This window comes from Chinchilla lanigera, unplaced genomic scaffold, assembly GCF_000276665.1.
Source record: "Chinchilla lanigera isolate Chin_1 unplaced genomic scaffold, ChiLan1.0 scaffold00102, whole genome shotgun sequence".
NCBI lineage: Eukaryota > Metazoa > Chordata > Mammalia > Rodentia > Chinchillidae > Chinchilla > Chinchilla lanigera.
In genome coordinates, this window is record NW_004955503.1 from 7,246,917 (window position 1) to 7,273,461 (window position 26,545).

The 26,545-nt window shown below is 35.2% G+C and overlaps 1 protein-coding gene across 1 annotated transcript in view; it reads left to right on the forward strand.

The window, feature by feature from the left end:
- Cenpi (centromere protein I) overlaps positions 1-26,545 on the forward strand; it is a 104,623-nt gene that overhangs the window by 9,837 nt on the left and 68,241 nt on the right. Inside the window, exons 4-5 of the mRNA XM_005415260.2 lie at positions 1,231-1,349; positions 1,647-1,754. Coding sequence (XP_005415317.2) covers positions 1,231-1,349; positions 1,647-1,754 — 227 coding nt within the window. The remainder of the gene's footprint in view (positions 1-1,230; positions 1,350-1,646; positions 1,755-26,545) is intronic.

Here is a 26,545-nt window from a genome sequence, read left to right on the forward strand (position 1 = left end):
AGTAGTACTCCATTGTGTATAAGTACTACATTTTCTTTATTCATTCATCTGTTGATGGACATATAGGACGCTCCCAAGATTTAACTATTATGAATTATGCTGCTATTAACATGGGTGTGCATGTGTCATTATAATAGGATGCCTTTAACTCTTTTGGGAAGATGCCTAGAAAGGGAATAGCTGGATCAAATAGAATCACTATTTTTAGTTTTTTGAGGAATCTCCATACTGATTTCCATAGTGGTTGTACTAGTTTACACTCCCACCCACAGAGTGGAAGGGTTACTTTTTCCCAAAGCCTTTCCAACATTTGTTATTGGATTTCTTAATGATAGCTGTATTTTCTGAAGTAAGATGAAATCTCATTGTTGCTTTAATTCACATTTCTTTAATGGCCAGAGACGTTGGATATGTTTTCATGTATTTTTTGGCCATTTGTACTCCTTGGAAGTGTTTATTCATTTTAGGTGCCCATTATTTGTTGTTTTTTTTTTATTTTGAGAGTCTAATTTGTTTGAGTTCTTTATATGTTCTAGATATTAGGCCTCTGTCTGAGAAATAACTGGCAACAAATTTTTCTCATTCTGTAGGTTGTCTCTTCACTTTGTTGGTTATGTTCTGTGCTGTGCAGAAGCTTTTTAATTTGATATGATCCCGTTTGTTGATTCTTGATGTTACTGTGTGGCAATTGAGGTTTTGTCCACAAAGTCCTGTCTTTTCCTGTGTCTTCAAGAATCTTACCATTTTATCTTCCAGCAAATTGTTTCTGTTTTAATATTTAGGTCCTTGATCCCTTTTGATTTTAGTTTATTACATAGTGAGCGATGTGGATCTAGGTTCTACCTTTTCTATGTGGATAGGCAGTTTTCCCAGCACCATTTGTTCAAGAGGCCATCTTTCCTCCAGTGTATGTTTTTGTCCCCTTTTTTGAAGATAAAATAGCTGAATGTGCCATTCCCAGATTATTTTCATCATCTCAAAAATCATTACCTGTGCTCATCCTCCCTTTTAAAGTAGGAATTTTGAGCCAAATAATTTGCTCTATAGTTTATTTTAGAAGTTGAATGTATAGTTTTTAAAATTATTTATTTAATAATAAGGGATGTTAAATATTATATACTTTTTTTTATTGGCTTCAATATAATGTGAACTTCATATGACCAACAGTGAGTAATAGTAAAGGGACAAATGCAACAGTAAAGTGTAATTTAATGTTTGTCTGCTCTCCAGGAAATGCTGTAAACACACGGCTATTGAAGTGCATGATTCCAACTACTTTAATATCAGAAGGTTCTGTGGTTAAAGCAGTCTCCTGGCTCTGTGTTGGCAAGTGTTCTGGTAACACCAAGGTAAGCTTTTGAAACCCCTTGATGATGTCCTTCAGAAGCACTTGAGGGCTAGCAAGGAAGAGCCACTTATGGAGTAATGGCAGTGGCCTTTTGTGCAAAGCCTGTAGTTTTGGGACAGTATAACTCAATGCAAGGACTCTGTTCAAATAAACTTTTACTATGAAATAAAATCAGTTATTCTACTTTGTGCCAGAGGCTTCTAAAACAGCACTGTGCAGGTGGGGAAAACTAAGTTCTTCTATGCCAGATAATTATAGTCAGAGAATTTATAAAAATGAGCATTTTGTCTTTCTACAGGTACTTTTCTATCGTTGGCTGGTTGCAATGTTTGACTTCATTGATCATAAGGAACAAATTAACTTGCTTTATGGGTTTTTTTTTGCTTCACTGCAAGATGATGCACTGGTAAGTACAAATTGGACAGCATTGAGCACCAGTCAAGTAGTACATGTGTGTACACTGACGTACTATATGTGCTTCTGGGTGCTGCCCAATGTTTTTCCTTTTTATAAATATAGAATATATAGAAAATACAAAGAATAACGTAGCAAATACCCTTGTACCATCTCTCAGATTAACAAATACAAGTTTTTTTGCCACGTTTACTCTATATCTTCTTTTTAGAAAGTGAAAATGTACAGGTAAGAGTTGATTCTGCATCGGTGTTTCTTTGCTAACCTAAGAGCAGCGATTACCCTTTTTTTCCCCTTTCAAACCACTTACAGAGTCCTTTCAGTCACTTACTCTACATTTTCGTGATTAATGCTGCAAAACCTCATCAGAATTAATGAGAGGGAGAGGATTACTTTTTGTGAGTTGCCACTGGACTGATTTTAATTAAATAGCATAATTATTCCCATTAAAACATTAATAACTCCTAAGACAGTGATGGTGAACCTTTTAGAGCTTTGATGATACAAATAGCCTGCTGCTGCATGTGTCCCATAGGTTTGCCACCACTGCTGTAAAAAATCAATCTGCTGTCTACCTGGAAGACTTTTAAGGACCACCAGTAGTTCACAGACTATGTGAGCCACTCATCTAACTGAATTCCTCTTGGGTTTGGGAAAGGAATTCCTTCATTGCTTTCATTTTTAAAATTCATTTTTCTGTTGTGTTCCTTGAATTATAATGGGCACTGTAGAGGATTCAAAATTTAGCCGAGTTTCTGTACTCCTAGAAATTTAGAATCTAGTTGGGCAATTAAGGAAAGCACATATGATTAAACAACAACTCAAGAGTTATATTATCAAAGACAGTATATGATACAGTGATGACAATATTTTATTGCAATATTTCCAAGAAAGAAGAGGATGCTATAAATCAGTGATTACAAAAAGCGTAAATGTTTATGGATGTTGAACTGGGCATTGAAGGTTAAACACAATTTGAAATTTGATGAGAGGAAATAACATTTGATATGATAGAACTATTTCAGGCAAAGTTGTGACATGTGTAAATTAGGTTTTAGGAGACCTTAAGTAGACCAGCTGACTTAATTCATGTTAGTATTTGGTAATGATGAGCTATACGGCTAAAAAAGTTGAGTGAGGAGAGATTGTAGAGGTCTCTCAATATGGAATTGGCTTTTATTCTCTATTCAGTAAGGAAATTGCTTAAAAACTTTGAACTGAATATGTTGAAAGCTGCTTTATAGGAAGCTGTACATAGTAATGGCAAGTAGAAATTGTGAGAGAGACTCAAGGCAAGAAGAATTGAGAGGTTGATATAATAATCCAGGTATAACAGGATGAAGTCCTAGACCAAATAGTCTCAAAATGTGACCTGTGGACTCCTGGAGCCTCCTGAGATCCTTTCAGGACATCTGAAGTAAAAATTATTTTCATAATAACGAGATATTTGCTGTTTTCACTACATTGGCATAGGCAGTGATGGTGCGAAAGCAATGGTGTATAAAACTGCTGGTACTTTAACACAAATGGCACTAAACTGTATTAATGGTCTTCACTGCAGTATTAACTCTGCAGTAAAAAAAATCAGAAATGCTAGTGTCACTTAAGAAAGCCCTAAACGATGCAATAAAAATTTATTGCTTTTATTACATCTTGAGACAGGCCCTTATCGTTCTTGTGTGACCCAGTACAAAGCTGTTCTGCATACTTACGTATAATGATGGTTCTGAGGAAAAGCACTGAGTTATTGAATTATAGGCTAAGTAGCTACTTTTTTCATGGAACACTATATTTGAAAGAATAACTGACATAACAAACTGGTTATTCAGTCTTGGATATTTGGAAGACATTGAACCTGACAGCTTTTTGGTATTTAAAAAACAATCTAAAAACTAATGATGATATTGATGGCAATAATAATGAGTGTGGTTTTTAGGTATCATAATGAAATGGGTCTACATGTGGAAGCTTGGTATAACTCAGTGAGCCAGTATTTTTCAGATGACTAAGCATGATGTTACAAAGTCATGTATAAGTAAAAGGTCCATTTGAAGGACAGGATGTATCAATGAAGTATAATGAAACAGACTTCAATGATTTCATTAATGAGGTTTCAGATTCCACACTGAGGCTAAGAAAGCACCAATTAACAAGTTTTGCAGTAGTATTAAAGACTAATAGCCACAGTTGGTTTTTTTTGCAGTGCTAGGTATTGAACCTAGGATCTAGAAACAGCCTGCTTCAGCACGCGTGCCATAGGTTCGCCACCACTATCCTAGGCAGTGGACACAGCCCCCACCCCACAATTATCTGAAAGGCTATTAAAATATTGCTCCCTTTGCCAACTACATAGCTTGTGTTAGGCTAGATTTTTTTTATGTAACTCCAGCAAACCAACACATGTTAATAGAATTTATGCAGAAGCAGAGAATCAAATTATTCTATTAAGCCAGAAACATTGAAACAATTTGGAGAGGCTGCAGAGGTAGTGCAGTGGAGAATGCTTGCCTGCACAGCATGCATGTAGCCCTGGGTTCAATTCCCAAGATCTCATACACACACATGTAAACATCTATATATATGTGTATATGTGTATATATGCATATATATTTGTAGAAATGTAACACAGTATTACTATTCTTACTATTTTTGTTTGGAAAATAGTTATTTTTCATAAAATGTGTCATTCTATCATGTAATGAGTTTATTATTAATGAATTAATATCCACTAAAATTTTTCTCTTTTTCTTTGGTACAAAACCCAGGGCTTTCTCATAGAAAGCCATTTTTAAAATTTTTTTATTGTTGAGACAAGGTCTCACTCAGTTGCCCTGGCTGGGCTCAAGCTTGCAATCCTGCTACATCAGCCGCTCAGAGTGCTGGGGTGACAGGAATGTACCACCATGGCGGGCCAGTTTTCTCAATTTTAGTTTCTATTATATTGAGTATCATCAGCTATCCAGATAAAAGTTTCTGAGTTTCTATAATTTTTAAAAGCATGAAAGATACTAAGACCAAAAAAATTGAGACTCACTGTCCTAAGCTAAGGAATTGGCAGTGGGAATGCAAATGAAAGGACAGATTTTAGGGGAGATTGTAAAGGAGAAATTGACATGACCTAGTTTCTAAACTGGATTAGGAGAAGAGGCAAGAGGTAAAGATCTGAGTTTGTAAGTCAGCATAATTCAGTGTGACAGTACGAGAAAATCAGGTGAAGGAGCCAGTTTGGGAAGGAATATAGATTTAGATTTAGATGTACAGAGTTAGAAGTCACAAGGCATCTTATAGGAATTCACTTAATGAGTACAGATTTACTAACTACAAACTATGCCAGGCACTTATCTAGTGATAGGAATACAAATATGAATGATACAGTAGCTAGTTTATGTGAGGCTTCTAAGCTAGGTGGTATGTGCTTTGTATACACATTATTTTATCAAGTTTAAGATGCACCATTATCTCATGAACCACGAAGAGTGTTTCCCTTCAACTCACGTAACATCAATTATAGAATTAGTCTTGTTTTCAGAGACGTTAAGAAATGAATGTAAAAATGTATAAGGGATTTTCCAGCCCTGAGGATCTGAAAGATGTTTCATTCTTACATCAGTATTCTTAAAAATTTTATTGAGCATTTATTGATTTCTCTATCTGTTCTGACCAATAGAGTAGCCAGTAAGCTAATGTAACTAGTGAGCAGTAGAAATGTGGCTAGGCCAGACATAAATGTGCTATAAGTATAAAATATATACTAGCTAAAGTATAGTTTAAAACCATTTAAACCTCTTGATAATTTTAGTGAAGTATACATTGCAAACATTTCCCATTTAGTGACTGAGTTAGGGTCCTGTGACTAGGTCCTTAAATGAGTTGGTCACTAAACAAGGCATTGTATATGGTGTGTACATTATATTGTTCAGAACAAAGGAATGGACAAAGGAAACCCCAACTTGATGATTTTGGTTTTATTTGCATAACTTTTACATGAAGGCTTGTAAGGCTCAATTTTTTTGGTATTAGTGTCTTTCATGCTTTTAAAAATTATAGAAACTCAGAAGCTTTTATCTGGATAGCTGATGATACTCAATATAACAATATATATATAACATAACAACATCAAACTACAGTGCTGTACTGTACAATACAATCAGCAAAATTCATAGTACTGCATAAACAAGATATACTGTACAAAAAGACATTGAGGTTCTACAAACAAGATGCACAGAACTGTGAAAAAAGAAGATGGGTGGTATGTCCGAGTGGCAGGTTGTAAGTCCAGTCATTAAACAGGTAGACCATTAAACAAGGAATATCTGTCTTATCTCCATTCTAGAGATGAGGAACCTGAGGTACGGGGGAGTCTGATAATTACACAAGGTTATATGATTCATGTAGAATTTAATTATTCTCATTTTAGGGGTGGGACTACTGAGACAAGGAAAGTTAATTAACATAGCTAAGGTAAGCTCTCTACTAAGAGGCTGAACCTCAAAGATCTTTAAATATAGTGTAGAGAGGGATACAGTGTGATCAGCCCTATGATAGCATTCATGGAGTTCTTTGGACTTTAGAGGAAAGGTATTAAAATAAAACTAGGGATATGGGAGACTTATTTGAGAAGAAGAAGGGAATAAGGTGGGGGTTTAAGGACAGTTAATAAAGGGGATAAATATGATCAAAATTCATCATACATAGTGAATCTCTCAAATGTGGTAACAGAGGAGGGTGGGGCCAGGGGGATGATAGAGTAGAAATGATAAAGGACCGTTATATGCACCTACAAATCTGCCCAAGTGAAAACCATTACTCTGTATAACCAATATGCACTGATAAAAATGTGGGGAAAAAGTTATAGGAATTTGTTTTAGACAGAAAGAGAGAGAAACTTTCCTGATAATAATAATAAAGTGCAGGTGTAATTTTCCTAGTTTTTATTTTTATTTTTGGCATTACTGGTGATTAAACACAGGGCCCTTGTACTGGACTATATTCTCAGCCCTTTATTTTGAGACAGGGTCTTGTTAAACTGCTAAGATGTTCAGGCTGGACTTGAACTTTGAACCCTCCTGCCTCAGGCTCCTAGAGTGCTGGGAATACAGGCATGCACTACCACACCCAGCTTGTTTTTTCAATTTTTCACTCAAGTGAAAGATAAGGTTTGCTGAATTTAAGGAGGGAAAGATAGAAAGTAATGGTTGAAGAGGAAGTGCAAATTTTTGTGTGAGATCCCCAGATGCTCATGTGTTATATAAAATGAGGTAGTATTTGAATATAACCAACCTATCCATATCCTCTTGTATACTTTAAGTTATCTTTGGATTACTAGAGTGCTTAGGTACTTTTAATACATAATACAATGTAAATTCTCTGTAAACTTTTTATACTCTGTTGCTTAGAGAATGACAAGTAAAACACATTCCGTACAGTTTTTTTCTGAATATTTTTGATTTGTGGTTGATTAAATCTGCCAGTGGAGCCCGCCTGTACAGAAGGCTGTCTGTAGCTGCTGATAGAAGAGGAAATGGGAGCTGATTAGAAACACAGTTTTGATTAGAAACCAAATGAGGTTGGAGAACATGAATTTGGGCCTACTAGTATGTAAGAGAGTGAGTTATTTTTCCAGCACAGGACAAGGGGCAAGAGAGTAATTGAACTACTGGGCCATGGAGTGAAAAGAAAGAAAATAAAGTGAAGACAGAAGAGGGCAGATTTGGAGCCTATGCAGCTGAGGTTTAGGATGCCTTGATGACATTCAAGAAATGTATTGGGATTAAAAACTAGAAGGATAGAAAGTTGTAGCACTGGAATTTAAGGCTTCGAGAGGGGGTGGCTCAGTGTCATGACAAGGTTCTAAGAGACCACAGCATGAATTGTTGAAGCAGAGTAAAGGAATGAAAGTTAATGGAGTAGTAGAAATTTCCTATATCCTTGTGGAGTTTTGTGTTGCTATTGCAGCCCATCTGTCAGTTACTGGGTAAAATATGTTGAAAATCTGCCGTGAAGGTGGACTTGTCAGTCTTTCTTTAATGTTCTTTAAGTTTTCTTTTTATATGTATTTTGAAGTATATTACTAGGTATATATACAATTATGATTTAATAAAGTTATATGCACAATTATACTTTAATCAAACATTTTATGATGGAATAGCTCTTTGTTGTCAGAAATGTTTTTACATTTAATCTTATTTTGTCTGATACTAGCATTGCTACAATGCGTAGTACTGTATATTTCCAACTTTAGATTTTTGAAAAATTGTCTGACCTCATACTTTAAGTGCCTCTTCTAAAAAGCGTGAAACTGGATTTGTTTTTCTTTTTGCTGTGCTGCAAATTGCACCCAGGGCCTTGGGCATGCTAGGCAAGTGCTTTACCACTCACCTATGTTGCCAGCACCTGAATTTTATTTTAGATCTTGTTTGATGATTTTTGTTTTAATCTGGAGAAATATTTACTTTTATAGTGGTTATTTTGTGGTAGAAGTACATTCAAATATCTTGAGTTTTCTAAATCACCTGTATTTTTAATTCTTCTCTTCTATACCCTTTCTTTTGAATTGGCTGTGGTTTTTACTCCTGTTCCTATTTGGAAGTTGCATATTTGTATCTGTTTTTTATCATGGTTTTTATAGCTCAAAAGGTATTAGTGTCTTCTTAAGGGTACATTTAGGGACCGGGAATAGAGCTCAGCAACATAAGTGCCTGGCGAGCACAAGATCCTGAGTTCGATTTCTGGTATCAAAAAAAAAAAGATCTATTTAACAAAGCTCCCTTGTAGGAGCTTTGTCTTTGATTTTTTTCTTCTTTCTCTAGAAGTTTGAGGTTCAACATTGTTGTTTGAGCTCATTGTGTTTTCCTGATGTCAGAGTTCACCACTATTAATTTTCCTCCTAGGACTGCTTTCATTGCATCCCGTAAGTTCCAATATGTTGTGTCAGCATTATTTTTTAATTGGAGATATTATTATTTTCTTCTTTAATTTATCTGTGACCCAGATATGGGTCTAGATTCAATCTTCTCCGTGTGGCTAGTCAGGTTTCCGAGCACCATTTGTTAAGAGGCTTTTGTGTAGGTTAAGGTTTTGGCCCCTTTGTCAAAGATCAAATGGCTGAGTGTTTCTGCAGTTGTTTTTGCATCCTCCATTCTGTTTCATTGATAAACATGTCTTCTTGTGCCGGCACCATGCTGCTCGTAATATATCTTGAAATCTGGGGTTGTAATACTTCTTAGTTTGCTCTTTCCTTGCCCAGGATTGCTTTTGTTATTCTGGATCTCTTCTGCCTCCATGTGAATTTTAGGACTGTTTTCTGTAGTTCTATGAGGAATGCTGTTAGTAATTTGATTGGGATTGCATTAATATATTTTTCAGTTTTGGAAGTATGGCCATTTTGACAATACTGTAATGATTCTGCCTATCCAGGACTGGGGGGGATATTTTTCCATTTTGTGTTTTCCTCTACAATCTCCTTTTTCAGAGTAGTGTAGTTTTCATTATAGAGACCTTTCATTTCCTTAGTTAGGTTAACTCCTGTTTAATTTTTTAAAAATTTTTATTTTTATTACTACTTGTTTGTAATACATGGTGATTGCATTCATTGTGGAGAATTGATACATGCACCTAACACATCTTTGTCTTTGCAGAATGAGATTTATTTCTTTTTAAGTTATCAATTTAATTATCATAAACACAGATTAACAGCCAGACTAACAGACCAAAACACGTATAAAACATATAAAACAATTATACTAAATCAAGGTATAATTTTATATACATTGGCTGTGCTGGATTACCATAACTTTATTCTCTTTTTCTCTATTGTTTGGCCTTTGTTTTGTACTTTGTATGTTGAGTTTCTCATACAAAAGAAACCATATTTAAGCTTATGTGTCCGATTTACTTAACATTATGGTCTCAGTGTGCACCTATTTTCCTACAAAGGCTCAAGTTTATGCTTCTTTATGTTAGAAAAGTACTCTGTTGTGTACAAATACAAATTTTCATCATCCATCCATCTATTTATGGACATTTAGGCTGCTTCCATGATTTAGATATTATGAATTGTGCTGCTATAAATACAGGTGTGCGTGTATTGCCATAATTTGATGTATTTAGCTCTTTGGGGAAGATATCTAGAGAGAAAATGGCTGGGAAAAGTAATATTTCTGTTTTTAGTTTTTTGAGGACTCTTCATACTGAAATGGTTGTATGAGTATACACTCCCACCAACAGTAGAGAAGGGGTGTTTTTTCCCTGCAGCCTCTCCAGCATTTGTTATTATTTGATTTCTTAAAGATAGCCATTCTTTCTGGAATGAGGTAAAATCTCAGTGTTGTTTTAATTTGCATTTCTGGAGTGGCCAGCAATGTATTTATTGGCTATTTGTGCCTTTTCATCTGAAAACTATCTATTCATTTCAGATCCACATGTTTAAATTTGAAGGGGGCCTAATATTTTGACTTCTTTATATATTCTAAATATTAGTCTTTGGTCTGAGGATTAGCTGGCAGTTTTTTTTTCCCATTCAGTATGTTGCTCGTCACTCGGTTGTTTTCTTTGCTATACAGCTTTTTAGTTTGCTGAGTTCCTATTGTTGATTTTTTTGGGTATTATTTCTTGTGCAACTGGGGTTCTATTAAGAATGTCTTTACTTCTACCAGTATCTTCAAGAGTTTTACCAAATTTGTCTTTCCACAGATGTTTCTATTTTAACATTTAGGTCTTTGATTCATTTTGATTTTAGTTTAGTGCATGGTGAGACGTATGGGTCTAGGTTCTATCCTTGGCCTATAGATAGCCAGTTTTCCCAGCACCATTTGTGAAAGAAGCTGTCTTCCCAGCAGCAGAAGAATTTGTCCCCATTGTCAAAGATAAAGTAGATGAGTGTGCCTGGAGTGGTGTTTGCATTCTCTATTCTGTTTCATGATTCACAAGTCTGTTTTTTTCCCCCCAACATGATGCTGTTTTTATCACTGTAACTTTATAGTGAATTTGAAGTTTAAGATTGTGGTAACATTTCCCATGTTACCTAGAATTGCTTTAGCTATTCTAGATATCTTCTGGATCCATATAAATTTTAAAATTACTTTCTCTAGTTGCGTGAGGAATGTTTTTGGTAATTTATTTGGGATTGTATTAAATCTGTATAACAGTTTAGAATTATGACCATTTTGACTATACTGGTTCTGCCTATCCAGGAATGGCGTATCATTCCATTTTCTGTTGTCCTCTTCAATCTCCTCTTTCAGAGTTCTATAGTTTTTGTGGTAGAGGTCTTTCATTTCCTTGGTTAGGGTGATTCCTAAGTATTGTACTTCATTTTACTTTATGCCTTTGTGAAAGGTATTGTTTCCTTAATTTCTTTCTTGGTCAGTTTATTATTGTTATGCAGGAACATTATTGATTTTTGAGTGTTGACTTTGCATTTTATTATGCCATTAACTTTGGTTATTCTAGGAGTATTTTGCTGGTGTTTTTTAGGTCGTCTATGTAGAGAATCATATCGTGTGCAAATAATGATAACTTAGCCGCTTCCTTTCCTATTCATATCCCTTTTACTTATTTCCCTTGCCTGATTGCTCTGGCTAATGTTTTAAGAGTTATATTGAATAAGAATGGTGATAGCAGACATCTTTGTCATGTTCCTGATTTTAGACAGAAAACCTTCAGCTTGTCTCCATTTAGTACAATTCTGGCCATTGATATGCCTGTATATCTTTTATCAGGTAAAGATAAAGATCCTCTATACCTATTTTCTTCAGGGTTTTTATCATGAATGAATGTTGGATTTTGTCAAATGCTTTCTCTGCATGTATTGAGATGATCATGTGATTTTTCTTCCTACTTCTGTTGATGTTGTATATTAGAATTATTGATTTGCATATATTGAATCATCTCTGCATCTGTAGAATGACTCCTACTTGGTAATGATGTATGATCCTTTTGATGGTTTGCTCCATTTTGTTTGCCAGTATCTTATTGAGGATTTTTGCATCTATGTGCTTTAAAGAGATAGGCCTATAATTCTCTTTTTGGTTAGGCCCTTTTCTGGTTTTAGAATCAGGGTAATGTGTGCTTCTAGAAATGACTTTGGGAGTACTGCTTCCCTTTTGATTTCATTAAAGAGTTTGAGAAAATATTGGCATTAGATCTTCTCTAAAGTTCTTGTAGAATTTGGCAGTGAATCTCAGGGCCTGGGCTTTTTTTAGTTGATTGTTTTTTTTAATGCTTCGATTTCATTGACTGATACTTAGTCATTCAGAATTTTTATATATTCTTGGTTCAGCTTTGGATGTTTGTATATATCTAAGAATCTATCCATTTCTTCTGAATTTTCCACTTTATTAGAGTATAGGTTCTCAAAGTAATTACCAATGATCTTCTGGATTTCAGCAAATTCCATTGTAATTTAATCTTTTTTGTTTCTAATTACATGATTCAGGCCTTTGCTTCTTTTGGTAAGATTGGTGAAGGGTTTGTCTATTTCATTTATCCTTTCAAAGGACCAACTTCAATTCATTGATTCTTTGTTTTGCTTTTGTACTGTTATTTCATTATTGTTTGCTCTGATCTTTAGAATTTCCTTACTTGTAGTATCCTTGGCTTTGGATTATTCTTATTTTTCTAGGACCTTGAGGTGTATGTAGCACTAGGTTATTTCTTTGAGCTCCATCTGTATTTCTGATGTGAGCATTCATTGCTATCAGCTTCTTTCTTAGGACTGTTTTCATTGTGTCCCTTGGGTTCCAGTATGTCTTACTAGCTTTATCATTTGATTGTGGGAACTGTTTAATTTCATCTGTAACCCATTGATTATTCAAGAAGGTATTGTAGAGGCATCTTGGCAAATTTTTTGAAAGGCACATTAAGGTATGTATGTGATGCCAACATATATATTTTTAAGAGTATTTCTATTGATGAATTTTTTTTAATTTTATGAGTTTTATTAAGTAATGTGTACTTAACAGGAAAATAAAATATTAAATTTTTATTATATAATGAGTGTTTAGAATAAACATTTTCAACATCAACTGCTTATTAAATCTAAAAAATATAACAACAGAAATAAATTCCTATGTGAACAGCAATGAAAATACAAATAAAACTCTACCACAAAAATAATGTTTACTTCAGTTATCACACCTAAAGCAGTTTTAACATATGAGATCAGCATGTTCCATACTCAAGTATTACTTATACTGATAGAACATGTGTTTTGTTTTCCTGTCTTTTTTGGTAGAACATACTTGACATCTTTCTGGTCTTCCTGTTTTCTTAAGTTCTAGTGATGATTCACCTGTTTGTTCACTGGTCTACTCTAGAATCCTTTTGCAGAGTTTTTTGAACAGATACCTATTGTTCTTCCTCTGTTGTAATTTATCAATTACAGTCCCAATCCTCTAAGAAAATTACTCTGTAATATTTTGTGCTTGTTATTTTCTTTGTAAACCATGAAACTATTTATATCTGACATGTGTAGGATCCACTAAAACCAAAACCATTGATCAACACTTTGTGTTTCAAGTAACATCATAGTTGCTGCATAACTTGTCAACAACATCTACTCCACCTTTTGTTTTGTTGTAAAATGTGACTATTTCTGGCTTCATTTGTGTTGAGGATTCACTATCAATCCTTTTGTTTTGTTTTGTTTTTGTTTTGTTTTGTTTGGTTTGGTTTTTGATTTTTGGTTTTTTGAAACAGGGTCTTGCTGTGTAGTCCAGGAACTCACTGTGTAGAACCAGCTCACCTTGAACTCACAGGATCTTCCTGCCTCAGCTTCCCCAGTGCTGGGATCACAAGCATGTACCATCACACCCAGATTCACTATCAGTCTTATCATCATGGAGTAATGTTGAGAGTATCAATATTACTTGGTTTTTCTTTGCCATATGTGAGGCCAGTGTTATGTCTTTCTGAAATCTAAAGATTGTATTATACATTTCTCTTTTGTAAAACTTGCAACATTTTCTTCAGGAATCACTTCAACTGGTGTTCTTTTAGCAAATGTAACATGAATTGGTAACTAGTGAACCAATTGTCAAATGTGACATTTAGGTCACTTTTTGAAATAAGTACAACGAGTCTGTTCACAACGTTGTACAGTTTATTACTGCATGAATAAAGACCTGGTGGCTGAATTCCAGGATAAATTTCTAAATTCATGGCTTAAAAATGTCTTCACATCTACCAGGACATGTATTTTATACCATATTTGGAAGGATTTTTGGCATATGTTACCAAAAGCTTCAACAGCCACAAAATTGTGCAAGTTGTTCATCAGTGGTCATTAATTTAGGTGCTGTGTAAATTGCTTGACAGTTCAAAACAAAGCTTTCAAAAAATGAGCAAATAGCAGCCAAATTTTGAGCTTTTTTCTTTCTTGGCAGGTCTATTTGTCCTCAAAACAAGCAGTTTTGAAGGAAACCAAGTCTCTTGATTATCATTATTGTTCTAAAAGTCTGAATACCACATCTGTCACTTCTCCATAAATCCATTAGATTCTGACAATTAAAATGATAAAGTCCTGCTATGAAGGCTTTAGTTTAGATAGTGAGGCATCATGATAAGTATATTCTTGAGTATTACTATTGATGCATATAATGCTTTACTTATATTTAATTATTAGTGTATTTCAGAACATCTTGTAGGATATGATCTGTTACAGTTTCTGACATTGAATCTCAGTGTTGACATTCTGTCCAGGAGATTTCAGCCCTGGCAGGAACCTAGTAACATTTTCTGACCTAGTTATTATGTTGGGTCACTCAGGTATACACAACCATTTTGTAGCATTTTGACTATCAGATATTTATTCACATTACTGTTTTCTTCTTCATCTGAATCAAGGTCTTCATTCTGTACCTCTCTGTCATCTCTTACTCCGTCTCACTGTCACATCTTCTTTGGCTTACGTGATCCAAGTCATCATCGGTAGCTGAATCACCTGATGACTCACTTTCAACCTCCTCCAAAAGTTGTAAAAGTGAATTTTCATGCAACATTGTAGTGAAGTGAGCTAATTCTACAAGAAAAATCAAACACTTAGTAAAACAAATTACAAATGCACAAAAATATAACACAGTGCATAATATGAGTAAAACTGACCTGTTGACACTTTGACACACTTGCATATACCTTGCCTTTCATTGTACCAGTGGGTGAACACTAAGATTGTTTCATGTGTTCCTCCTGCACAGCTACTGAGATGCGTAGCTGGCTACCTTTATGCTACAGGACATATTTTCATTAGAAAATTATGGTAGGGACACTTGTTACCCACTTATGATGCCCCTATTAATTTCCATGTATTTGTGTAGTTTCTTTTGCAGTTGATTCCTAGTTTCACTGTTCTATGGTCTGATAATATGCATGGGATAATTTTGATTCTTTTGCATTTACTTAAGCATGTTGGCTAGTATGTGGTCTGTTCTGGAGAAAGTCCCATGTGCTGCTGAGGAGAATGTATATTCTGTTATTGTTGGATAGAACACTCTAGATATTGAGTCCATTTGTTTGAAGGTTTGCTTCAATTCTGGTATTTCTCTGTTGATTTTTTTTTTTTTACTAGTCCATCTGTTATTGACAGTGGGCTGTTGAGATCCTCCATTACCATTGTTGTCTTAGTTGCTTTTTTCAGTGCTGAAACAAAATATCTGACACCCAAAGTTAAGGTAGGAAAGGTTTATTTTGGCTCACAGTTTATACAGGTTTTGGTCCATATTCAGCTGGTTCCAAGGTAGCAAGGCATGGCAGAGGGGCATCACTGAGGAGAAACATCCATGGCAGGGCAGTCAAGAAGTAGCAAGCTTCCCTTTCCCTTTTATTGTATGTCAGCTAAAAGCCTTTTGGATGGTGTCACACACTCTCAGGGTGGGCCTTGCCCTTATCCGCATCCAAAAGTATGATAAACCAATTTATGAACTAATCCACTATCACACACCCTTCATCCCAGGATCATAAAATCTAGAACCAGCTATCTCCAAAAAGCCCCACCTATGAGTGCATGAGGCTTTGAGGGGGACATGTAGATATGAGTCATAACATTTGTATTAATGTTTATCTGACTTTTCTTGTTCATTTGAGCTTCTTTTTTTTTTATTTTAAAGATAAAAGGAGGGAAACATTAATAGACATACAACATTTTACAACATATCACAAGCACAATACAGACAATACAGAGTTCCAAACAAAGTGGTAGGGAATTAACAATGGTGGTTGTATTACATATTGATATCTTCAAAGTGGCTTCTCATGAAAACAGATATAGACATGCAATACTGGTCAACCAAAGACTCATTGACAGTTTCTTTCAGCATAGAAATAGAAGACAGAAGAACAACCATGTTAACTATCCTGTATATACATCTTATGAAGCTGTGCACTCCATTATTTGGTGCATAAATGTTTATAATTGTTATCTCTTCCTGTTGAAATGTTCCCTTAACCAATATGTAGTAATCTTTGTCTCTTTTGATTAGTTTTGGCTAGAAATACACTTTGCTTGAAATTAAAATAGCTATTCCTGCTTTTTCCAGGGTTTCTTTTGCATGGAATATTGGCTTCTGTCTTTTGATTTTTAACCAGTGAATTTCTATTTGAATTAAGTATGTTTCTTGTGTACTGCATATGGTTGGGTTTTGTTTCTTGATCCATCCTGCTAATCTATGTATTTTGATTAGGGATTTGAGACCCTTCACATTGAGAGTTACTACTAAAAGGTACTGACTTATTCCTGTCATTGCATTAATTTCCTTTTGCTTTATTTTTTATTTGTTTTGCTTTGCTTAGCTACTCATTCTACCAGATGTATTCATTCTTTTTGACTTATTGGCATTGTTAGCTTCATTGTTTCTTTCTAGGCTATCTTTGAGAATTTTTTGTAGTGTGGGTTTTGGTGGTTATGAATTTCTTGGAGGTACTCCTTGTAAATATCATATTTCTCTGTCAGTTTTGAGGAATACATACTTACATATGACATATTGAAGAATATATCAGTATTCTTCAAATACATACTGAAGTTGTTATCTTTTATGGCTTGAAATACTTTACTGTGAGCCCTCCTGATCTTTAAAGTTTATTTTGAGGTGTCTGCTGTAATTCTAATTTCTTTAGCTTTGTATGTGATTTGTTGCCTTTCTCTAACACCCTCACTTACCTGTATACTTATTTCCTTCTCTAAATTTGGGAAGTAGTCTGCCATCATTTCTGTGAACAAGTTTTTATGCCATTTGTGTTATTTTCTGATTTTTCACTCCAGTTACCCTTAGTCTTCTATCATCTAGCAGCTGTTGGATCTATTTTATCATGTTCTCTTGTTGCTTTGAGGGGGGAGTCTTTGAGTAGTTCGTCTTTGAAGGCATCATTGTCTTCTAGTTCTAAAATTTTATCCTCATACTGGTCACTTCTGCTCTTCATACTTAAAATATAATTTTAAAATTAATTTTATTGGTACTTTTTTGATATACATAATGATCATATTCATCATGTCAATATAATTTTTAATCACCTGCATTTCTGATTGAGACTATTTCATGGACTCTAACTCTTTGCTAAACTGGTCATATTGTTTTTATCATTTTGTTAGCTTTCCTAGGCAGGCAGACCATTGGTCTGTGTTGGATGCAGGTACCCGCAAGCAATAGGAGTAAGGTGAGGGTGCCAATTGCACAACTTTCAAATGTAGAGGAACTCAGGTTGGGTCTAGTCTCTGGAACTGGGTTTGTTTCCTTTAGGTCAAGCCCCCTCAGGGATCTCTTTCAAGCCTGATCCTTGAGCACAACTATTTTCCATGGCTGCATATCACCCAGTCACTGTGGGAATATAACTCTGGAAGCTTTAAAGAAAAGCCATCCCACAGCATCTCTGAGTTCTGAGTTGAAACCATCAGCCCTTCCCTGGAATGGTGTCTAGCCAATCACTCTATACAGGAGTATTGTCAGGAAATGACACTCTCCATGTGTTATTTGTCAGAGGACTCACATGGGACCTGAATCTCACGTTCTCCCTGCAGATCACAGCACCCACCGGTCCATTTATTCCAGTGCCATATTCTTCCCTGAGACCTTCTGCAGACCCCATTTTTCTCTTATTCTCTGTAGGTTTAGTCTCCATTTCATACACGCCAGGGAGAAAGTGCGAACTGTCTCTTCTCTTCACATTGTGTTCTGTCTCTGCAATATCTCTATAGTTTTTAATTTCTGTCAGATCTTTCCTGGTTCCTGGGGATCTACTTCTTTGTCTGTTTCTTCCCTAAGTTGTTATTTTCCAGTGTCTGGATTCCAAATGTCAGAGAGGCTGAGTTATTGTTACTCACCACTCCACCATTTTCCCAGAAGTCCTCCTAAGTATTTAATTTTTCTTGATGCTGTTCTGAATCGTACTGTTTTCCTAATTTTTTTTTTCTAGTTCATTATGGGTGTAGAGGCATGTGATTGATTTTTTACATATTGATTTCATATCTTCCTACATTGCTTAATTTGATTAATAACCCTATAAATCTTTTGGTAGAATATTTTAGGTCTTCTATGTAAAGGATAATGTCGTCTGCAAACAATGCTGACTTGACTTTTTCCTTTCCTATAAGTGTCTCTTTCATTTCTTTCTCTTTCCTGATTGCTCTGGCTAATGTTTTCAGTAGTATATTGAACAAGAATGGTGATAGGGGTTATCTTTTTTCCCCCGATTTTAGAAGAAAGGCTTTTAACTTTTCCTCATTTGATACACTGTCAGCAAGTTTTACATAAATGACTTTTATCAGATTGAGATAAGATCCTTCTATGCCCATTTTTGTCAGAGTTTTTACTATGAATGAATATTGGATTTTGTCAAAGGCATTTTCTGTGTATTGAGATGATCAGGTGATTTTTGTCCTTGTTTCTGTTTATGTGGTGTATTGCATTAACAATTTGTATGCATTGGATCCAGCTTTGTATCTCTGGATTGCAGCCTGTGTAGTCATGGCATTTGATGTTTTTGTGATTTGTTACATTCTGTTTGACAGTATCTTGTTGAAGATTTTTACATCTATGTACATTAAATAGATTGGCCTTTAGTTTTTTCTTTTGATTGGGTCCTTGTCTGGCTTCAGAATCAAGGTAATGTTAGCTTCCTGAAATGAGTTTGCAAGTATTTCTTCCCTTTTAATTTCATTAAAGAGCTGGAAGAGTATTGATGTATGCACTTTCTGAGTTTCTTGTAGTATTCATCACAGAATCAGTGAGGTCATGGGCTTATTTGGTAGATATTTTTGTTACTACTTCAATTTCATTGCCTGTTATTGGATAGTTCAGAGTTTTTATGTCTTTTTGTTTCAGTCTTCATAATTTATATGTGTCTAGGAATCTGTCCATTTCTTCTAGATTCTCTGATTAGTTGTAGTACAAGTTTGCATAGTAGTTACTAAATTCTGGATTTCAGCAGTGTCTGTTGTCATTTTGCATTTTTCATTTCTAATTGCATTGATGGGAGTCTTCTTTTGGTAGGTTTGGCTAAAAGTTTGTTTTTTTGTTCAAAGAACTAGCTCTTAATTCGTTACATTGTTTTCTTTAGTTTCAATTTCATTAATTTCTCCTCTGATCATTATAATTTCCTTCCTGGGACTAACTGGATTTAGATTAGTCCTATTTTTCTAGAATCTTGAGATACATCATTGGGTTATTTATTGGAGCTCGTTCATTTTCTGATGTGAGCATTCATGGCTCTAAGCTTCCCTCTTAGGACTGCTTTCATTATGTCCCATAGGTTCTAATATGTTGTCCTGGCATTATCATTTGATTCTGGAAACTAATTGCTTTGTTGATTTCTCTTAGGATCTATTGATTACTTGAGAATGTATTGTTTGATCTCCATGTATTTGCATAATTTCTGTTATTTTTGTGCTGTTGATTTCTAGTTTAATTGCACTGTTATGATAATATTCATGAGACATTTTAGGTTCTCTTGTGTTTTTTAACCATGCTTTATGAGCTAGCAGGTGGTCTATATTCAATAAAGTTCCATGCACTGCTGAATATATTTATTCTGTTTTTGTTGGGTGGAACACTGTAGATATCTATTAAGTCCATTTGTTTGAACATATGGGTCAACTCAGGTATTTGTCAATTTTATGTCTGGTTGATCTATTTTTGATAGTAGGGCATTGACATCCTCCATTATAATTGTGTCAATGTTTCTGTGATATTTTATGACCACTAGTGCTTGTTTCATGAAGTTGGGTCAGCTCATATTTAGTGCATTTATGTTTGTTACCTCTTCCTGTTGAATTGTTCTCTGAAGCATTGTGTAATGCACTTCTTTTCCTCTTCTGATGAGTTTTAGCTTGAAGTCTTTGTTTGAAAATAGGATAGCTTCTCTTTTTGGTTTTTGGGTTCCCTTTGCATGGAGTATTTTTCACCCCATGATTTTTAATTGATGAATTTCATTTTGCGGTAAATGTTTTTCTTGTATAGAGCATACCATTTGATTTTGTGTTTTTTTGATCCAATCTGACAACATTTGTCTTTTGATTGGGGAGTTGAGTCCATTCACATTGAGAGTTAATACTGAAAGGTATTGATTTATTCCTGTTGTTGAATTATTGTTCTGCTGCTGATTCCTTTTTTCTCCCCTTCTGCTTTACTATACCCCCTACACCATGTATTCATTCTACTGGACTTTTTGGCAACATTGGCTTTATTTTCTCATTGAAGGGTATTCTTTAGTATATTTTAGAGTTGTGGTTAGGTGTCCATACATTTCTTAAGGTATACTGTGTCACGACCTTATTTTTCCATGAGTTAAAAAAAAATAATTATGGAGGATTAGATTGGAAGTTGTTTTCTTTTAGCACTTGAAGTACTTTACCAGAACCTCTCCTGGCCTTTAAGTTTTGTATTGAGAGCTAGGGGTGGTGATGCATGCCTACAATCCCAGCGTTTGGGTTGCTGAGGGAGAAGGATAGCTTTGAGTTTAAGGCCAGCCTGTGGTACATAGTGACTTCACAGCCAGCCTGAAGTACATAGCAAGATCCTGCCTCAAAACTCCAAACCAAAACAGAAATAAAACTAACAAGGTTTGTATTGATAAGGTTGCTTCAGTTCTAGTGAGTTTACCTTCATAAGTGATTTGTTGCTTCTAACAGCTTTCAAGATTTTTTCCTTGTGTTGGACTTTTGGGATTTTGACTATGATGTGTTGTGGAGAGGTTCTTTTCTGATGAAAAAGTCTTTATTTTGCTCTTGTTTATTTTGGCTACGTGTAATATTTCACTCTTGCACTTACATCCTCTTAGGATATTGACTGTTTTACTCTACTGGATCCTTGCTTCCATTGGTATTGAGTTGATGTAAGTGTAATCTGTCTTTTAATATCTTCTCTCTAGCTACTTGGCTTTCACTGTTGTTGTTGTTTTTGTTTGTTTAAGTTTTTTGTTTTGTTTTGTTTGGGGGGTGGTACTGGGAATTGATCCCAGGGCCTTCACACTGAGCCATATCTCTAGCCTTTTCCATTTATTTTGAGACAGGTTTTGCTATCTTGCTAAGTTTCTCAGGCTGGACTCAAACCTAAGATTCTCCTGCCCAGCCTCCCAGTGTGGAGATAATAGGCATGTGCTACTATGCCTACCTTTTGGCAGTTTAAAAAGTTTTATTGAATGTTTTGTAGAATTTGGTAATGAATCCATCAGGTCCTGACAAATTGCATGCCATGTGGTTAACCTATTTAAAGTATAAAATTCACCAGTTTTTAATGTAGTCACGGATAAGTGCAACCATCAGCATAGTAAATTGTAGAAAATTTTCATCATCTAAAAAGAATCCCTATAACTTTTAGCTATTATCTCCCCATCTTCCTATTTCCCCCTACTCCTGTGCAATGCCCAATCTATTTTCTGTGTTTATAGATTTGCCTACTCTGGAAATTTTATATAGATGGAACTTGCTTGCTTTAATTAGTAAATGTTCCTAAGTATCTTCTATGTTATTGCATGTGCCAGTGTTTTTCTTTCCTTGTCTCTGTCTGTCTGTCTGTCTTTTGCATCTGTCTTTTTGTATTTAAAAAATGTTTTGCAGTCCTGGGGGTTAAATCAAGCACCTTTGTGCAAGTTCTTTTTTTTATTTTTTATTTTGAGACAGGGGCTCCCTAAGGCACTAAGTTACGGAGGCTGGGCTTGAATTGGGATCCTCCTGCTTCAGCCTGCCACAGTTATGTGATTGCAGGTGTGTTCCGCTATGCCCAACTATCATTTTATTTTTTAAATGTATATTTTTTATATTGTGAAATGCACCATTTATTTATAAGTATGACAAAACTATTACATAAGCTATTATATAATAAACCTACTTATGAGTTGTGATAAAAAAGGTTTGTGTTTAAATTTATTACGGTAAAATATATATTGCCATTATCCCTCTTGAAATAGTCCCTCTTGCTTAGCACACAATTATTTCACCATTCACATCACTTGTGAAGTAGTTCCAGAAGTCTTGTTTCATGAGTGTCTTTAGTTGTCCTGTCATGGCTGCCTTGATGTCCTGAAGTAATTCAATACCTTTACCTTTCATGGTCATTTTGACTTTAGGAGGGAGTTAGAAGTTGCATGTTGCCAGGCCCAGTGAATAAGGTGGGTGAGGGCACACTGTAATGTTTTTATGAGCTTGCCTTTCCATTACATGACACTTGGTAACACCATTCACTGTATATCTGATCACACCATGTGAAGACATTCACCAAAGAAGACCTGCAGAAGTGTTTCAAAACGTAGAAGGTCAATGTTATCAGTGTGTTCAAACTGCAGGGTAGTGTAGGCAAGGGTATTAATTGCTATATGTCTTATTGTAACAAAATTTGTATTTAATTATTCATTGTATTTTTCCCTACTGTTTGTTTATGCATACTCATGCAGCCAGATATATGTTTGTGTGTGTATAGATAGACAGTCCTCCAGTTTTTTATGTGATTTGTGTGATTTTTACTAAGACTATGATGAAAATCAGAGGGAACGTAATAGTCACTTTTGTTTCTGAATTTAGGAATACAGCACAGTCTCATAAGGGATTAAAAATGATATTCTCAATAACTGCCAACTAGCATACTTTACACAAAGGATCTGATAGATACTGTATATGTTGATACTGTCAAGTATATAGTTATTTACCGGTCCAAGTGTCTATGCTCTATAACAGGGACCCTTGAATTCAGTCAGTTTTGTAGATACTTCCGCAGTAAATCCGGGGGTTTTGAATGCCATCAGTTTCCTTTAATTCCTTTAATAAGTTTTCCTTTGTGTCTTTAGCTTGTCAGAGTAGAACTCAAACACTTGCATCTAAGTGGTTACTAATTAAGAATTCTGTTATTCAGTCTTTCACTGTGGCACAAAACCACACCTAGCGTTTTCATGAATGTTGCAAACCAAAAGTATTCTCTTGCACAGCTAGACTGAGGAGATATTATATATAATAGCAATCATTTATTGAATATTAAGTTTATTTCAAGCTTTTTATGGTTGACATTAACTTTCTTCACAATGTGACTAAATTTTTCTTATTTAATTAGTATATGTTTGTGATTATATAATAATTCCATGTGTTTTCAAAAATTGGTACATATATACAATATTTATTTTGTTCATTTCTATACTCTTTTCTCCCTGCATGCCCTGTTTTTCTTCCCCATCTCCAGGAAGTCTATTTCCTCATTTCCCACCAACTCTCTCCATTTTTCACTCTCTATTTGTTTTGTTAGACTTTTCATTTTGTTGGTATATGTTTATAGTACATAATGATTGCATTCCTCTTGTGGAGTGGGTTCATGCATATAACACATCTTAACTTTTTCATTCCATTTCCCTCTCTTCCCTCCCTTCATTTTTTACTTTTATATTTTGGATTTCTCATATACGAGAAATCACGCAATAATTCACCATCTGTGTCTGATGTATTTTACTTAGCATTATAGTCTGAAGTTTTATCCACTTCCCTACAAGTGTCTCAAATTTATCCCTTATGTCTGAGTAATACTCCATTGTGTAAAGTCCAATGTGCTTTCCTTGTTTTGGCCTTGTATAAAATAGAGTTTCAACTAATTTAGCATATCTTCTTCATTGGAGGAAAGGTTGTTATCTCCCTTGTTATTGTTGCTTTTATCTTTTTTCTTTTTATCTTTACATGTCTAAGCTGGCTTAACTGCTTCAATGAGCTCTAAACTGAAGTGGGCTATTTTCTTTTATCTCACCCTATCTTTATGCTTTTCTTACTGCCTTACTCATAATAACTAAACCATTACAGTAGGATGCAAGGGATTATTTCAGTTCTGTTGTACTTATTTAAGCATATCTTATGGCCTAAAGTTTCTTCTGTTATGGAAAAGTTCCATGGGCTTCTGTGCAGAATGTATTTTCTATTGTTGGATGGAATACTCTAGATATCTGTTAAATCCATTTGTTCAGTCATTTGCTTCAACTCTGATATTTCATTGCTGGCTTTTTTGTCTAGTGGGCCTATTTGTGTGAGTGGAGTATTGAAGTCCCTCACTATGACTGTGTAAGTATCTACCTGTCCTTTTAAGTCAAGTAGTTTTCTTTCTTAGGTAATTGGCTATGCTCACATTTGGTGCATATATTTTTATAATTGTTATCTCTTCCTAATGAATTATTCCATTTACCAATATGTAGGGAACTTTGTTTCTTCTGACAGATTTTAGTTTGAAGTCAACTGTGTGAAGTTAGTAAGGTACTCCTGTTTACTTTTGGCTTCAGCTGTATAGACTATCATGTTCACCCTTTCATTTTCAGTTTGTGTGTGGGGTATTGAATGACTTATGTCTTTGCTGACAGCTATTATTTATTTTTTTCAGCAAGTCTACCAATCTGTGTCTCTTGATGAGGAAGTTAACACTATTTACATTGAGTGTTATTGAAAGGTATTAATTACTACAAAGTATCAACAAATGAGATCTCACTTTATTAGAAAGCTTTTGCACAACAAAATAAATCACCAACAGAGGGAAAAGACAACCCATAGAGTGGGAAGAAATTTATATCCAGTTATCCATTGGACAGAGGACTTACATCTAGAACATATAAAGAATTGAAAAAATCAGGCCCTCCACATTCAAAGACCCAATCCAGAAGTGGGCATCTGAGATGAATACAAACTTCTCAGATGAAAAAATACAAATAGAGTGCTCGCTTCGGTAGCACATATACTAAAATTGGAAAAAATACAAATAGAAAATAAATATATGCAAAAATGTTCAACATAACTGTTCATGCAAGAGATGGAAAGTAAACTAACACTGAGATTCCGTCTCACCCCAGAAAGAATGGCTATCATCAAGAAATCTACCAATAACAAATGCCGGAGGGTCTGTGGGGAAAAGAAACAGTAATTAATTTTCACTGACTTCCTTGACAGCCCAGTCCCTCTCTGCCTATATATTAATTTGTGTCTAACTTAGCTGCCTGTAATATTACCCTCCTCTAAAAAGGTATCCCTAATTTCTGTTAGAGGAGAATAGGTATAGTTTCCATCTAACTGCTATAAGCGGAGACAGGTTGGGTAGGGTCCTTCTCCAGAGAGCTAATCTAATGGGCCTTGGATAGAATTCATGTTTTGGTTGAGCAAATGTGAACTCCCTTTAGAAAGTAGAATTAGTAGGATCTCAGTAAAAGGAGTTTGGCAGCCTCTAGGTGAGTATAAACAAATTTTTCCAAGAGATTAAAGCACATACAATCAAAGTGTGAGCACCAGAACAGAAAGGCAGGTTGGGGACAGTGCCACATCCAGACACTGCTCTTCCAGGACTGGAATAGCAGCTGTAACTAGCTGGGTCCTAGTCCTGTCTATTGATGGAGGTTATATAAAAGTCTGATATTTCTTTTAAGATTTTTTCCCCAAATCTGAATTATTCATCTAAAGACAGCAAATTTCACTTATTAGTGTACAAACCCCTCCAGTTGTAGCTATAAGGAGAGGAGAGTTCAGGGATTGTGAAATGTAATTTTAGCTAAGGAATTTGAAGATTTTTGCTGAGCTTTCATAGCTTCCACTGTAGCCTTCTAGCCTCATTGAATCCTAAAAGTGGTCAGCTACAGATGTAGCTCAAAACTGACAGCAGGGATCAGTGATTGGCACCCCTTTTCTATATCTAGCCTTTATTACTATGGTATTTTTTATACATCTTTTGATTATACTTTTCTGCTGGGTGTTTAAGACCAAGTTAATGTGAGACCAGTGTTAATCAAAACTAACCTCTCACTACGTATCAAGGTCAGTTAAGTCTTCTCAGGTGTTAATTTTGGAGCCATGTACAGAGCCTCTCAGCTCCTCTGTCAGTGTCAGCTGCCAGGATAGGTCATGGTCTTGCTTGACCATGGTGCTTCCTATGAAAGCATAGGAGACTTTTCTTTCTTTATTGACTCTATAGCCTACTGTACATTGGTTGATTCTTGTTCTCTGGGGTCCAACAGTCTCCCTTATCAGGAGGGAGACTCACCAAAGTTGTAAGATCTTGTGGAAAAGGTCCTTTCATGTCCTGGGCCCCTGCTAACCTCGGAACGCCAGGGCCAGAATATTGGCTGGCCTTTTAAAAGCTAGTTGTCTTTCTAGGTGTGGTCTTCAAATCTCAGTTGTTGAACAACCATAAGAGAAAAATGGTTACATCGGTATTATAGTGGGAGCAGTAGGTTTAATTTCATGATCTTGCCTAGATATCAAGCACCTTGAAATATAAAGTATGACTAGAGAACTGTTACTTTTTACTAATCATGTTCACCTTAGAAATCAAGTTTTTGTGGAATGGTAATGGAAAGTTT